At 39.9% G+C, this 16,472-nt stretch overlaps 1 protein-coding gene across 2 annotated transcripts in view; it reads left to right on the top strand.

The window, feature by feature from the left end:
• TXLNB (taxilin beta) overlaps positions 1–16,472 on the top strand; it is a 53,098-nt gene that overhangs the window by 12,534 nt on the left and 24,092 nt on the right. For both annotated transcript variants that reach the window (XM_043592473.1, XM_043592474.1), the window contains exons 4-6: positions 5,190–5,360; positions 12,747–12,941; positions 14,778–14,897. In XM_043592473.1, coding sequence (XP_043448408.1) covers positions 5,190–5,360; positions 12,747–12,941; positions 14,778–14,897 — 486 coding nt within the window. The remainder of the gene's footprint in view (positions 1–5,189; positions 5,361–12,746; positions 12,942–14,777; positions 14,898–16,472) is intronic.

Here is a 16,472-nt window from a genome sequence, read left to right as displayed (position 1 = left end):
AAACATTAAAAAAGAAAGAAACAAAGAGGATAGAGTTGGAGTCTACTCTGCCTTCAATTATATGTATAACTTGGGGGGTGGAAGAAAGAATTATAGATAATTGAAAGTTGTGGATATTTTGAAGTTCTTTTGGCTTTGTAATATAACAGAAATATACTCCACATAAGGGCAAACTTTTGTTCAGTTCTTGTTCCTAGGTGTTTTGAGGGGCCCCCTCAGGAAGGCAGAGGGATGAGTTACCCTCAATTTGTGACACATTCTCATTTGGTCTTGAAACCTTTATTTGTGCACTCACTCATTCATTCAATCAACCATTCATTCATTCATTCATTCAACCATTCATTCATTCTCTTTGATCTACATTCTTCTCCCTGCCCCCACTGTGGCAAAGTGTCTGATGTGGATTACTTTGCTTCCAGTTCTAAGACCTCCTCGTGCAGGCTCCCTCTGGATAAGAGAGGGCCATTGGAAGGCAGGGAAGCCACCCACCGACATCAGAGAATCCGGAAAGTGCCTGGTCCCCCCACCAGTACTCCTACTTGGGAAAAAGAGGCGGGTTCAGGGAAACACCACTCCCGCATGGTCACTCCCTTATGGAACCCGCGGCTGGGATGTGACATCCTCTCAAGTGGGGCTAGCCAACGTGCTTCTCCTTCATTCCTGCTTGCTTTCCTTAAAAGAAAAAAAAAGTTTCATTTATTCCTGTTGGACAAGCTGTCACAGGAGAATGAAACTAAGTCCACACACAGCAAAACAGTTCCTCCAGGCGGCAGGTTGAAGGCAGATGGACCTTTAGCACTAAAGCAGCTGGATTCAGAGCCTCTCCCTGGTATGGGTCTCTCCCTTCTGAGACCCTGGACATAATTCTCTTTTCTTGATTTTGGGTTTTTATGTGTCTGTGTTGTTTTCATGATTTTGTTGGTGTTGGTGTGTGTGGTTTTTTTTTTTGGTTTTTTTTTTTTTTTTGCATGTGTGTTTTGTTTTTAAAAAAGGGGCCTCCAAACTCCTCGTCTTATCCCTATTGATGGAGTGGAGTTTAACAAGTGACTTGTCTTTCTTTTTCACTTGGACTTTCGTCCTGTGATTCCCGTCCTTCCTTTTCTTCCTTTCACCTTGACGCGTTCTCTGTGCTGAACTATCCTGCAGTAGACCCAGAGGAATTCTGAGGCCCTGAGGGACTGCCTGGTTGTTTATCTCTGCCAATACTTTTTAACTGGCTTACAATCACATAAACCCCACATCATGATGATATAAGAAATACTGAATACAAGCAGAAATATCTCTAATCCCCTAACCCTTAAACACAAACTTGGATTTATCCCTCTTCCTTCCCAGTTTTGCTACATAGGCAGAGATACTTTTTATAATAATTACTATAAGGTACCTATACTTTGGAATCTGGCTGGGTTTTTTTCTTGGGCTTTTTGGGTTTGTTTTTGTTGTTGTTGTTGTTGTTGTTTGGTTTTTTTTGTTTGTTTGTTTCTTTGTCTCATAGGACATTTTCCCATGTCGTTTAGAGTCTTTATAATTATATTTTGTAACAAGCTATGTTATTTTCCATTAAGTACCCATTATCTACCGGTTCCCTAATTTGGGGACATTAGATTCCTTCCACTGTTTGCTTTACCAAATATCACGGCAGCGAACACCGTCATGCTTTACCTCTGTTCCTTCTTCATTTTATGATCTTTGGGAAAAGTTCCAGAATTGGGATTATTGCATCAAATAGCATGAATGCCTTTTGTTTGTTGTTGGGCTTTTTTAACGGTCATATTACTTTCCAAAAGAATGGTAGAAATGTATGAAGCAGGCATCAGTGCATCAACTTGTTTTTATTGCAACTTATTTAACATTAGCTATTAACCTTCTATGAACAATTTCGATGCCATAAAGTAAGTTAGGTTTCAAAAATATTTTTCCCAAAAGTAAGGCCCCCATTCTGACCTGTCCATCCTTGCTCTTTTCAGTATTTTCCACATCGTTTTTCTCCCTTTGCCCCTTCAATTTACCTCCTCCTACCAAGGCCGTTCATGTTTAGTTTCTAGTGCTATGCTCCATACTTGGCTGGATTGAGCAGCATTCTAGCCTCGCATAGGAAGCCATGTTCAGTGCCGCAGCCCACAGCAGCAAATCACTTCGCCCGTCAGTCCAAGATTTTTTCTTCCGGAGCCAGGGCTGTTCACCATGGGATCTCCCTCCACCTACTCACTCTCCTAGTCAAGAGTCACCTCACGGAGGTTCTCTTTCCAGACAGCCTACTCAATTCAAGCCTTACTTACTCTACCTTGGCATTTATGTCCTGTCCTGTAATAGGACACGATATGAACTTTAAAACCCAGAAGATCATTCTAGAAAAAATGAATAGGAGAAAATTGGCCCCAAACCCATTACATTTCCTTTTCAGAAAGGAAAATTTTTGAATAATTTCAATCTTTTACCTGGAGACTAAAACCTATTTCATTGCTCACTGATTTGATATAGAAGATGTTTTGAGAACAAACGGAGGGTTGATGGGGGGTGGTAGGGAGGGGAGGGAAGGTGATGGGTATTGAAGAGGGCATCTTTTGGGATGAGCACTGGGTGTTGTATGGAAACCAATTTGACAATAAACTTCATATAGTGAAAAAAATAAAATAAAATTAAGTGTTCTTAAAATGATTAAAATCTAATGTGGTATTAAGAGAAGTATTTTTTCTAAGTTTCTAAGTTTAAGTAAGTTTAAGTAAGTTTCTAAGTTTCCTCAGTTTTAATGTAGTTACAACAAATCACTAACACTATCGTGATTTGGTAATTGGCATTAATTTTATTTTTTAACTTAGTCATAAACAAGAAGATAAGAAAAATAGCAGATGAAAATCCATTTGGCCTGTTACAATTGTACAGAACAGCTGTGTCTAAGTGCATTATTAAAACACTAAGCCAGCAAGTATTTGACTGAAGTTGACTCAGCTGCAATACGTTTGCTTCTGTTCATTAAGAAACCATATATGTGTTCACAAGTCTGAAGTACTTGAACAAAATTAGCCACACTCTTTTAAAAAGTGTCAGAAAGTTAAGCGTTTTTATTTAGAGCAAAGCAAGATAGACCCAGCTAAATGTCAAATGTGTATGACCTTGGAGTACACGACATGGTTGATAAGCAAGCAAGTCCTCTCTTCCAACTTATGAAACACAGGTAGGGTATCTTCCTCCTGATGCTCAGATAAATCCATATTGGGCAGTGTTCCCCAGTCAAGGGCAGTTTTGTTCACCATGGGCCAAGAGTAAATCTTTCTGGAGATATTCTGGGTGACACAATTGGGGGGTGCTACTTGCTTCCAATAGGTTGGGGTCAAGGATACTGCTAAACAGCCTACAATGTCCAAGAAGCCCCCCCACCACAAAGAAACTATGCTGCCCAGTATGTCTAAATGCTAAGGTTGAGAAACCCTGACATATGATTTAATCTTCAAAAGATAAAGACTAAATCATAATGGCAATAACAATAATAACAATATAAATTTCAGCAAGAGATAATAGGTCATTTAAAATGCAAATACAAGCACAAATATAACCGTGGTCAAAAGGAAAAGACCTCATCTATCCTCCTAACAGGAGGCTTGCATGAGAAACATATAATAAAATATCAATGATTTTCCAGTTGAACCTCAAGAAGAATATCAATTTCAATCGATGTTTACAGTAATACAGGTCTAGTTTTTCCCGATGCTAATTCTCACTAATAAATAAAAATTGCCCATAAATGTGAAGACGGAATATCTTGTGTGGATATCCCCAGCTTGATCTGGCAACGGTCATTTTAGCGTGGCAGGAGGGAGGGAGGAAGGGAGTAAAATAAGATGTGAACTGGAAAAGGTGCAACAGTCCTGTTCAGCTAGTTCAGAAAGAACAAATGCTTTTTCAAGACAGGGAAACTGAGGTACAAATGAGGGCTCATGGCATGTATGTAATCACTTGCATCAGGCTCCTCAAGGCTCTAGGAACACCTGGGGTCACTCCCCGGGGCTTTTCCTCCTCTTGAGCCCACAAGGTCCTAACCAGGACAAGCACCTACTTGGATTAAGCACCATTCAGACAGGCAGGGAACCGAGCCCAGCAAAGGAAGGGCTCTGGACAAAGGGCTGCCCTTTGCATACAGTCTCACTGATTGTCAGTCTGAGATCGAAATGCCTGGAACATGCTAGGCTCTGGTGGCTCCGTTGGTAGATCCCCAAACTCCTCCCACCAGAACTAGAATTCCATTAAAATGTTGCCAAATTTGGCAAAAAAGAATACAGAACACCCAGTTAAGTTTATTTAATTTAATTTATTTGTTTGAAATTCAAATTTAACTGGGTGTCCTACATTTTATCTTGCAACCCTATCCCAGAACTTTAGCATCGCAAGATGGAAAGTCCAGTGGAACAGGGGCATCATTCTCCATGCCATCCCTAATACTTCGTGGTAGCTGTGGGAGGAGGGTGAGAAGAGACCCCAGCTGTGGTTGGCAAAAGCCAGTGTCCTGATTTACTAGCCATAAGCATGGAGGGTGGGGGTGGTTGGAGGGCAGGGCATGTTACAGATACTTGCCCTTCACGCTGTGCAGTGGCTACTTCTGAAACTGGTGGAAAATCGCCAATCGTAGATAGTCGATAGGTACTTTCTCTTCTCACCCTTTTTCACGACCCCCAGACTTCACCTTCCATTTAGCAGGGGGCTGTTTTATCCTTTTTTATTTTTTTAAAAGATAGTTGCTATAAGCTTGTTTTGAGAAAGAATTCTGAGAACAAAATATAAGCTGAGCAGACACACTGTTGACCATTGCCCCAACACAAGGCATTATCATGGATTCTGGCAGCTTACAGATTCCAAGATATGCCTTTCTATATCGACTCAAATCACTGGATAGAATCAAGAGAAAGAAAACTATTTCTAGACCACCAAAAAGAAGATCAGAGCAAAAAGAGATCATTATAACCATAATGATAAGGAAAAACCTATCACTGACATGGTCTGAAACCCGTATCTACAAGTATTGCAAAGTCCCATTTGTGAAGTTTATTTGACTACAGGGGGGCAGTGATGACAGCAAAAAACGTTTCCAACAACCACAGAGGGGTCTTTAGGTACTTCCTCTTCTGCGTCTTTTCGATCCACTCAAAAGTGATCCCCGCCATTTTGTTTTTCATGTCTGTACCCCTCACGTCTAGCTGGATGAACATCGCACTGAGCAAAAGAAGTTAAAGCTCCTACAAAAGAAACAGGTACAAATGCAAAAAGAAAAGGACCAGTTACAAGGGGAACACAGCAGAGCCATCCTCGCTCGAAGCAAACTGGAGAGTCTATGCCGGGAGTTGCAGAGACACAACAAGACGCTGAAGGTGTGTACTACCACCTGTCTGAATAACACGCTTGCATGCTGCACAGACACAGCCTTCTGCTACCCACGGCAAGAGTACAAGTTTCTGACTTTCAATAAATCATTTTACCTCCCCAAGCCTGTTTCCTCAGCCCTAAAATGGGGATCCTACCAACGTCTCTGGGTGGCGGGGGAAAAATTAAGTGAGGTCATATACTGAGAGTGCTACACAGGCCCTGACACAGAACAGGCTCTCAGTAAAACGTGTGGCATCCCCGCTTACCTTTTTCTTACCTTGAGTCTGTATTATTTTATTTTTTTCAAGGCAGACCTTAGTTCTACACTTGAAAATACAAATTTTCAAAAATCAGAGTTTTGTGTTGTAATGAAATCTGCATGACATGAGAAAAATGGGCAAAAACTAACTGACCCCATAAAGCAAGATTGAGAGCCAGAATGTCAATAGTCCGCTGAAAACAGAAGCCACTTGAAAAAACACTGACACTCTTCAGACTTAATGATTCAATCTAAAAATAATAGACTGATCACTTCATTCAGGCTGCATGGGTTTTGTTAATTACAGCGCAAGCCTCTAGCAGTGTGCCTAATTTGATTACACACAGACACTAGTTTCATTCAACAAAGCAAGATGCAGCACTCTCCAAGATAATACCGCATGCGTCCACAGTCCCCTTTCCAGCTGAAGATCTTAAAGCTTTTGACAAACAATAATTAATTAGACATCAGTATTCCTGTGAGATAGTTATTGTCACATGTGTTTAAAAGGAGATACTTTAAGAAGCAGAGAGATTAAGATCACTGCCGCGTTTGCACAACAGAGTTGGGAAGGAATATGGCTCTGCACATTCCAGATGGTTTTTTGATATCTGGGAAATGGAAGGCCAGGGTGATGAACTATAACTCTCAAATCACAAGGTGTAGGAGAAGGACTCCTGGCATCTCTTCAATCATTGCACTAGGGACAATCGGAAACGCGGGGTAAATGGCAGCCTGGGGATGGGAGCATCATTCTCAACTCAGACACATATTCAAGTCAATAGCACCCTGTGTTTACCTAAGTCTGGCTTTCAGTAGTGTTGCATTGTAAGGAGATAAAAATTAAATCAGATACAGTGGAAAGAAAGATATATCAACAAAGATATTTAAAGAATGAAATGGGGTGGCTTGGGCTCTTTGGGTAGCATTCAAAGACAGAATGATGGAAGTGGCAAAGACCCTGTACCTACAGGGTCCATGCCCTCACTAACAGCTTCCAGTTGCGGACAATGAAATATCATTATTATGCCAGGACTTGTGCTAAGTGCCTTACATAGGTCATTTTATCTAATTTTCAGAATAACCTTAACAAGGGTTAACACCTCCATTTTATTGGTGAATAAACTGAGACTTGGCAATCCTAATCAGTTGCCCACGGTGCAATGTTGCACAGGCAACAATTAGCTCTGGAGCATTTGTCTTCACTGAATTTTTGTCTGGTTGTTCTATCAACTGCTGAGGAAATCTCCCAGTATAATTGTGGAATTGTCTACTTATCTTTTTTAATTATGTAAATGTTTGCTTCATGTTTTTGAAGTATTAATATGATGTGTATGCACATTTATGATTGTTTTTATTAAAAAAATTTTTAATGTTTACTTATTTTGGAGAAAGAAAGACAGACAAAGCATGAGTGGGGGAAGGCAGAGAGAGAGGGAGACAGAATCCAAAGCAGGCTCCAGGCTCTGAGCTGTCAGCACAGAGCCTGATGCTGGGCTCAAACTCGCAAACTGTGAGATCATGACCTGAGCCAAAGTAGAGCGCTTAACCGACTGAGCCATTCAGGTGCCCCTCACATTTATGATTGTTATGTCTCCTTGATAAATTGACTGTTTTATCATTATGAGATGTCCTTTGGTAATAATTGTTATCTTGATGTCTATATTATCTGATGTTGACATAGCTCCTCCAGTTTTCTCTTATTGTTTGCATGGTATATCTCTTTCCATGCTTGTTTCTAAGCCTGTACCTTTATATTTAAAATGAGCCTCTTGTGGACAGTATATAGCTGGACCTTACTTATTTTCATTCTTACAATACCTCACTTTTAGAGTACTAGTCCATTAACATACAATGTAATTGGTCATGTGGTTGGATATACTTTTACTATTTTATTATTTATTTACTATTTGTCATCTCTGTTTTAGGGTCCTCTGTTCTTTTCCTGCTTTCCTTTGGATTATTTGAATATTTTTTTAATAAAATCCCGTTCTACTTTACCTCTTGGATTTTCAGTTATACTTCTTTGTATTTTCAGTGGTTGCTCCATGATTACTTATACATTCTTAACTTTCCACAGCCTACCTGGAGTTAACACTGTTATCATTTCACATAAGGTGTAGAAACACTGCAACCTAAATTGGTCCGTTTACTGCCCCCCACCTTCAAACTATAATTGTTATGTGTATTGCATTCACACACGTTGAAAAAGCCCACGAGGTACTATTATCATTTTTATTTTAAATGATCATATGCATTTTTTTTAAAAAATTAAAGGCAAAGCGGTGCCCGGGTGGCTCAGCCCATTCAATGTCCACCTCTTGATTTCGGCTCTGGTCATGATCTCATGGTTGTAAGATCAAGCTCCACGTTGGGCTCAGTGCTGAGCATGGTGGCTGCTTGGGATCTTCTCTCTCCCTCTCGCTCTCTGCCCCTTCCCTGCCCCTGCTCTCTCTCAAAAGAAATAAACATTAAAAATAATAATCATAAATAAAATAACATAAAAATTAAAGGTAAAAACTGTTTTTTACTTACTCATATTTAAATTTTGGACATTTTTTATTCTTTCTGAAGCTTCAACTTTCTGTCTGCCGTCATTCCCTTCAGCTTGAAAACCTTCCTTTACTATTTCTTGCCATAGAAGTGTGCTGGCAATTAATTCTCTTACGTATTCATTTTTAATCTTTAAAAATTTCTTTATTTTGTTTTTATTTTTGAAGGTTATGGTTATTGGATATAAAATTCTGGATTGGCAAGATTTCCCTGTTTTTCTTCTCTTTCTTTCTTTCAGCCTTTTATGGGTTCTATATTCTGTAATCTAACCTCCCATAGTTTCTGATGAAAATCAACAATAATTTGAATTGCTGTCCCCCAGTATGCAATAATGCCATTTATCTCTGGCTACTCTCAAGGTTTTTCTACTGATCATTGGTTTTTACAGTTTTGACCACTTTATATGCTGAGCTGCAGTTTTCTTCATATTTATCCTATTTGGGATTTGCCAAGCTTCTCTGCATCTGTAATTTATGTCCTTCACCAATTTTGGTAAAGTTTCAACCATTTTTCTTCAAGTATTTTTTATGTTTCATTCTGTCTCCTTTCCTCCTAAGATTCTAACCTCATGTGTGTTCAACCTTTTGCTATTGTCCCACACACGTTCCTTGGTCTCTCTTCATGTTCTTCACCAATCCTTTTTCTTCTAGCTTCAGATTAGATCGTTTATATTGGTCTATCTCCCATTCACTGATTCTTTCCTCTGCCATCTCCACTCTGCTCTAAGTCTGCCCAGTGATTTGTGAATTTCATATTTTGTAACTTTTAACTGCAGACTTTCACTTGGTTCTTTCTTATAGATTTTTTTCTGTCTTAGATTTCCTATCTTTTCATTCATTAAGATAATACTTTCCTTTATAATCATTAAGCATACTTATAATACCTGTTTTTATATTCTCCCTTGCTAATTCCACATCTGGGTCATTATGGAATAGGCCTCCTCTGATTATCTTTTCTTACAAGAATGGCTCACCTTTTCTTAGTTCTTCATATATCTAGTCACTATAGACTATACTCTGGATGTTGTAGCTGTTGTGTTGTGTAGCATATAGATTCTACTATACCCCTTGAAGAATGTTATTGTTGTTGTTGTTGTTGTTCTTTTTAAGCAGGCAATTAACTTGATTAGAGTCAAATTGCAAATTCTCTCTCTTGGGCAGCAGCCCAAACTCAGTTCATTTCTTTTTTCTTAATTAGGCTGCTTTGAGTCTGCCCTGCACACGTGTGGTTCAGGGTCAGCCAAATATTTGGGCAGAATTTATTCACAGAATTTAAGGCTCTCTCTGACTCTCTCTTTTTTGGGAATCTCCTCTCATCTTTCTTTTTTTTCTTTTTTTTTTTTTTAGTCTTTTTTAATGTTTGTTTATTTTTGAGACAGAGGGAGACAGAGTACGAGTGGGGGAGGGGCAGAGAGAGAGAGGGAGACACAGAATCTGAAACAGGCTCCAGGCTGATGTGGGGCTCAAACCCACAAACTGTGAGATCATGACCTGAGCCGAAGTCAGACGCTTAACCGGCTGAGACACCCAAGTGTCCCTCCTCTCATCTTTCAGTGGCTGTAGTTGCCCGTAACTCTTCATTCCTCGGACCAGAAACATGGTAGGTAGGTTTTCGATGAGAATTTTACCCATCCTATGCAACTGCCAATTTCAGTCTTCATTCAAGCTAAAAGCTGTTTTAAAAAATTGAGAAACTTAGAGTATACTATTTCTTTTTTACAGGGGTCAGCTTCCCTCTAGCATCTGCCTGATTCTATCTTCAGTTCTCCGGTGTTTCTAAGTAGTTGTTTCTTGCATCTTGTCCAGACCTTATAGTTATTATCTGTAGAAGGGTCAAAGTGGTATGAGCTTCCTTAGCCATACTAGTGAAACAACCTAAGTATATCTACATCTAAAATCCATGTGCTGAGAGCTTGGGAAGATAGAGAAGAAGAATGCATGCCAGGCTCTTCCCACAAAAAAAACTTAACTATTACTATTTTTTTTTAATGCTTATTTTTGAGAGAGAGAGGGTGAGCAGGGGAGGGGCGGGAGGGGGCGGGGAGGACAGAAGATCTGAAGCAGGCTCTGCCCTGACAGCAGCAAACCCAATGTGGGACTCAAACTCATGAACCGTGAGATCATGGCCTGAGCTGAAGTCAGACGCTCAACCAACTGAGCCACCCAAGTGCCCCTAACTATTATTGCTCTTTATTAAAATTGATTCTTCAGTGAATCAAAAAAAAAAACCCACAAAAGCTCATAATTTAGAATAATTTAGAAAAAGACAAGTGAAGTTCTGAGACATGGGTTTATTTCAACAAAATATTCATATATTTGAAGCAATAAATGTGAACTTCAAACTATACTGAGAAAGAACTGTCCAGTAAGAGATGGCTAAGTGTTTCAGGAAACACGATTTTAGTAAATGAATAAGTAAGATTGGTTATGAGAATATCACAGAATTTTAAGTGGAAAGGACTATAGGACTCATCTAGTCCAAGTTACTCATGTGTGTATGTAAATTATTAATTTATTGGTTCATTGAATAAACACTTACTGAATACTTATGAAGGATGTGCCAGAGCATAGCACCAGTTCTGAGATGCACAGTGATGCACAGTGATGCTTGCAAAGTCTGTTTTCTTAGTTATTTCAGACTTTGCCTCTCAATCTTACTGGCATTACTAATTTCCACTTTGAATTTCCACTTTGAAAATTTTACCTCTGACACCGTCCAAATTATTACAAATTCTTTATCATAGAATCAAAGTTTATAAAATTTTGCTAGACTTATTTTTCTCTCAAAAGAAACTACTATAAAATGCAAAATGCTATGTTTTGGGTCAGGATTAGGTGCTATGATGGTTTGACCTGTGTTTAATACCACCCTAACACCCACACCTTCTTTCGGTAGCCAGTTGCCAGTGACAAGCTCAGACTTGCTGACTATCACGGGATGGTTCTTTCATTTACTCGTTCATTAATGGATGGAATTCAAATGCAAATGGCATTCAGATCATAGTCTGTAGTTCTAGAACTAGGAACCCGTTGACCTCTAAGCTAATCTGGAGCAGTAAGGAGACAATCACTATCATAGGTATATTCGGTGACTCTTAGCAGCTGGCCATAATCATTCTTAGTGAAATATATACAGTAAGCGCTGGCCTACAAAGTTCAGGGAAATACCTCAGTTAATTTCCTCAGATTAAGAAGGGTAGGTCTTTCCTATAATAACCCTAAAAAGTTGTCATTCAATGTTTACACCATGACTTAATTATGATTCAGATATCAGGAATTCTATAAGAGTTGGAGAATATGTTAATATTGTAGCGTAAAAAGGACACTTACTGATAAATTCCTGTATTTCCAGAGCATAATTTTTAGCATCCGTTTTTATTTTGATCACATTATTCAACTATCATAAAAAAGGATTTGCACAATTCCTTCTATTTAAATCATTATTTCTTTTTAAAATTCCTATTACATAATTTGATCATGGGAGGCAACTAAATGTAGTATAATTTTACTTGCCAACCATGAACAAGCTCTCATAATAACAATTAATCAGAAGTGAAAGGCATCCTAAAATGTCTGGATCACTTTTCAGCAGTGTCTCTATCTTTGGTATGATAGAGCAAGATTAAACCCTTTGATTCTAAAAGAATGAGAGGAATCATCACAAAGCAAACAATTCTCAATATAGATATGGGGGAAATTTGGGCACATTGTTGGTAGTTAGCAATGAAGGCAAAGTTTGGATTTAGGAGAAAAGAGAACAGAAATGATATAAAAGTTAATTTCCAATTCTTACATGTTAACAAAGCGGAAGAGGGGAAAATTAGATGTTTCATTTGAGAGTTTAAAAAGATTTGAAACATAATATTGCTTTCAGATTCAAAATTTACATTGAACATCTCAATTACCCTATGTGACACATGGACTGATTGTTCTTTCAGAAATAAAACATCCAGCAAATTTTCTAAGATTTCTTTTTACATTCTTGAATTGCTGTAATTGATCTATAGCCATCTTCGTTTCCTTTTCAAGCTTTTTGATAAAGTTTTTCTTACTAAGAGAAAGTTTGCATTGCGATCACTTCTATTTACAAAACTTGGGTAACACAATTATGCAGTTAACATGCTGTAGTTTTTTTTATAGAGGAATATAAGATCTATTATTCTTCTTTCTGCACCAAACCAAGGAAACGCAGGATCTGTCTCATCAATCAGTAAAGCCGAGTGGCCTTTTTTCCAGGCCACAGACAAGAAATCAAAACCGTGTTACTATGTGTTTGTTAGGAATCGCTACAGCTTATGCACTCAGCAGGAGACCCGTCATCTTTTAAAACAAGCCTATTCATCACCAACTATCAAATTCAAGGCCCTCATTGCACCTGCTCTGAGTGACTGTGTATTTACAACTGAAACCTTTGCTCACACATTTATTTTGGGGCTGAGCAAGGTTAGCTCCAGAGAACTGAGAAAAAAATGTCCTGCTTACCCTACACACTAACCTCCTTTTATGGACCTAACCCTGCGTTCTGTAAACCCAGGTGCACGCAAACCAGCATAACAAAAGACTTTGCTTTTTATCCACAGGAGGAAACCCTTCAGAGGGCGCGTGAGGAAGAAGAGAAAAGGAAGGAGATCACAAGTCATTTCCAGACTACTCTGACGGATATCCAGGCCCAGATTGAACAGCAGAGTGAGCGAAACATGAAGCTGTGTCAGGAGAACACAGAGCTTGCAGAGAAACTGAAAAGCATCATTGATCAGTATGAGCTCAGAGAGGAGGTGAGAAACACATCAAACAACTTAGGGGCACTATATATAGATCCAGATCTGGGCTGTGAAGGTGGAGAACTTGGTAATAAGAAAGTTATGGCCAGCCCTCTCAATCGATTAGTATTTAGGATCAGATGTCTTTTGGTAGCCAAAATTAAAACAGGAGGTATTGCAAAATACCTGGCTGAAAGTCATACGGGATTTCTTCAAAACTGGAATCATTGCAGAGCAAAGCAATAAATAGGAAGTAGTAGGCCATCAGCACAGTTATCCTTGAAAATAGCATTTGTCGATTTTAAAGAACATTGTCTATAGAGCCGAGAAATATCTCACACACTCCTTCTTAAGAATCATCATGTCATGTAAATGAAGGGTCTGTATTCTGTATGCTCCACAAGCCAATAATAGTATTAATGATGTAATAATTATAATATTAATGGTATTATTTATTCAGTGCTGAATTGGTGCCAGGGAAGGTGCTGAGTACCGCACTTTACATACAATATGTCATTACATTGTCTCAACAACCTTATGCCCTAGATAATACCCTATTACCCACATTATATAGATGGGAGGCATAGGCTATGAGGTTAATCACCTACCCATTGTCACAAAAGCCAAAAGAGTTTTGCTTTCAATAGTTTACATTAGGGAGACTAAAAGGGCCTTTTATTATTTCAAAGTTATATCTGGATATTTAATACATTTTGAAGACTTCTGAGGCCCTCTCAAGATCTTTATATATATTATTTTCCTCTTCCCACCCAAATATTAAAATGTCTGCCTTAAATGTCACATAACATAATCAGAGCGGCTCTGTTGGCAACATGAGGATTTTATCAAGAAAGAAACTGAGCCAGTAGCACACAGAAGCAGCAGTTAGATAAGTTGAGGAAACCCCTTACAGTAAACCAAAATGCCGTGTTTTTTTTGTCTTATCACTAAGATCAATCCTACACCACGTGGAGGCTCAGGCAGAAGCAAAAGGGAGGAAGCTAAAAAAAAAAAAAAAAAAAAAAAAAAGTCCATACTCTTCAGAGGGATCCCAGAGAAGAACAGAATAGACCCAGTAGACCAGTTGTACATTCTTGGGATTGGTTCTAGATGAGCCCCAAGGCTAGAATTCCTTGCATCCTCTTGCCGATTAGACTTCCTAATGACTAAGAAATTCTCTGCACTAAAGTAGAATTGGAAGCTTCTCTTCACTAAGCCAGTTGAGAGGTCAAAAGAGGTAGAGGAGGAAGTAGCAATTTGCATATCAATTCACCTGTGACCCTTAGCCTTGTTTTGCCCAGCATCCAACAGAGTTGAAGTGGGGGGCTCCCCACCCAGTCCCAGACTCTGGGCTACATGCTGGTACCCCAGAGCTGCCTCACAACCCTTGAGACAAGAATGTGGAAGAGAATTCACTACAACAAATTGTATTAATGTGACTGAAGGTGGTTTTATATCTATAGATCTCACCAAGATACTGAGTGATGGTGCCATAGCCCTTCCTTGCAGTATGCATCACCTTGCTGTCTAGCATCATAACTCACCTTGGTATCTAGTCGTTGCTAAATTCAGAAAAATAATGTTGGGAGCTTCTGGGGTTAACATCACTGTACTTTGGCACCTCTGCCTTTTGCAGCCACCTTTGCATAATGCAAAATGCAGGGGACTGCACCAACCTATGACTTTTATATAGAGCCATAAGTGATGCCAATGCATTTATTCCCCCCCCCCCCCCGTGTTTTAAATCCTGAAACCCGGAAAACATGTGTGTCGATGCTATTTTTTTTTATTTTACGTTATTCAGCACCAATAATAAGCCAAGCTTGATATGTGCAATTTATTTTTCCTTAGCATCTGGACAAAATATTTAAACACAGAGAACTGCAGCAGAAGCTGGTGGATGCAAAACTGGAACAGGCACAAGAAATGATGAAGGAAGCAGAGGAGCGACACAAACGCGAGAAGGAATATGTACTTATCATTTAGTCAATGTGCTTGTCTGGTCTGCCTGGGGGTCAGGAACCCCTGAGAAAGTTGTTTTTGATCATAGTCACAGAGCACTAGACCGATGGGGAGAACCTGGGCTTCCCTGGAGAACTACACTGGCCAGCCAGTAGAAGGCACTGTACCCACACGGTTTTTTACATAAAATAGTCATGCACCCATTCAGCAAATCTTTTTCAAGCACCTGCCCTGTGCTAAGCGTCATCTGGGGCACCGGGGTTTAGCAGTGAACAAGACCAAAAAGGCCGTGTCCCGGCATGGAGACTAGAATCTAACTAAGAAAAGACAGGCAATAAGCAAGGAAATGAACAAAGAAGTAAAATTTCAGATAATAATAGGTGCTAGTAGAGAAATAAGGAGGAACTGCAAAGGGGCAGAAGGAGGGAGAGGCTACATTAGACTGGGTGGCCAGGACGCCTCCCAGAGGGGAGGATGCTTGAGCTGAGCCCTGCCTAGTGACAGGGAGGCAGAGAGGAGGCCTCCAGCAGCAGTATCTGTAGCAGCAATAAAGACCCTGATGCTGGAACTAGCTTGGGGTCCCCCAGATACAGAAAAATGTCACAGTAGCAAGAGCATGTGGACCCAGGAGGAGAAAGGTTCCAAATGAAGTTGGAGACATAAGCAGGGGCCAAATTGTGTAGCTTTATAGGCTTGGGAAAGTAGTTTGGATTTTATTCTAAATTTTTTTTTTTTAACGTTTATTTATTTTTGAGACAGAGAGAGACAGAGTATGAATGGGGGAGGGGCAGAGAGAGAGGGAGACACAGAACCGGAAGCAGGCTCCAGGCTCTGAGCCATCAGCCCAGAGCCCGACGCGGGGCTCGAACTCATGGACCACGAGATCGTGACCTGAGCTGAAGTCGGACGCTTAACCGACTGAGCCACCCAGGCGCCCCTGGATTTTATTCTAAATATACTGAGAAAGTCTGGGTAGTTTTAGCTAAGGAAGTAACATGATCTGCCTTGTATCTCTAAACGATGAATCTGGCTCCTGGGTGGAAAGTGAACTAAGAGGGGACAAGGAGTCTACTGCAGCAATCTGGAGGAGACACGATGATGGCTTGGCTTGGGGACATGGCAGTGGATAAGGAGAACTGGACACGGACAGAAGTTACGTTTTCAGTACAAAACCAACAGTCGGTGCTCTATACTGAAGATGGTGGCAGTGAGGAAAGGGAAGAGTCAAGGATGACTCCTGAGTTTTGGAGTTTAAGAAACTGAGTGGTGGCTTTTAATGACATCTCATTAACCCCAAACCTTCTGAGCCAGCTGTAGGGCCCGTCTCCAGATGAGAGAATTGAGGCTCAAAGAAGACATACCAATTGTTTAAAGTCACACACTGCTAAGTGACGGATATGTGTCGGTCACACTGCCCAACACATCACATCTCCAATGTGTCTGTCTCCAAAGCCCAAGCTCTGTGATAATACATCACACTCAGACATGTGTTTCAGAGGCATGAGTCGAAGTGTGCGTCTGCTGCTGGGAAAAGGGATTTAAAATGCAATCAATGGGCTAATCATGCAAATTTGGCCATTTAGT

This window comes from Prionailurus bengalensis, chromosome B2, assembly GCF_016509475.1.
Source record: "Prionailurus bengalensis isolate Pbe53 chromosome B2, Fcat_Pben_1.1_paternal_pri, whole genome shotgun sequence".
In the NCBI taxonomy this organism is placed as follows: Eukaryota; Metazoa; Chordata; class Mammalia; order Carnivora; family Felidae; genus Prionailurus; species Prionailurus bengalensis.
This window is presented reverse-complemented; position numbering and strand designations above follow the sequence as displayed.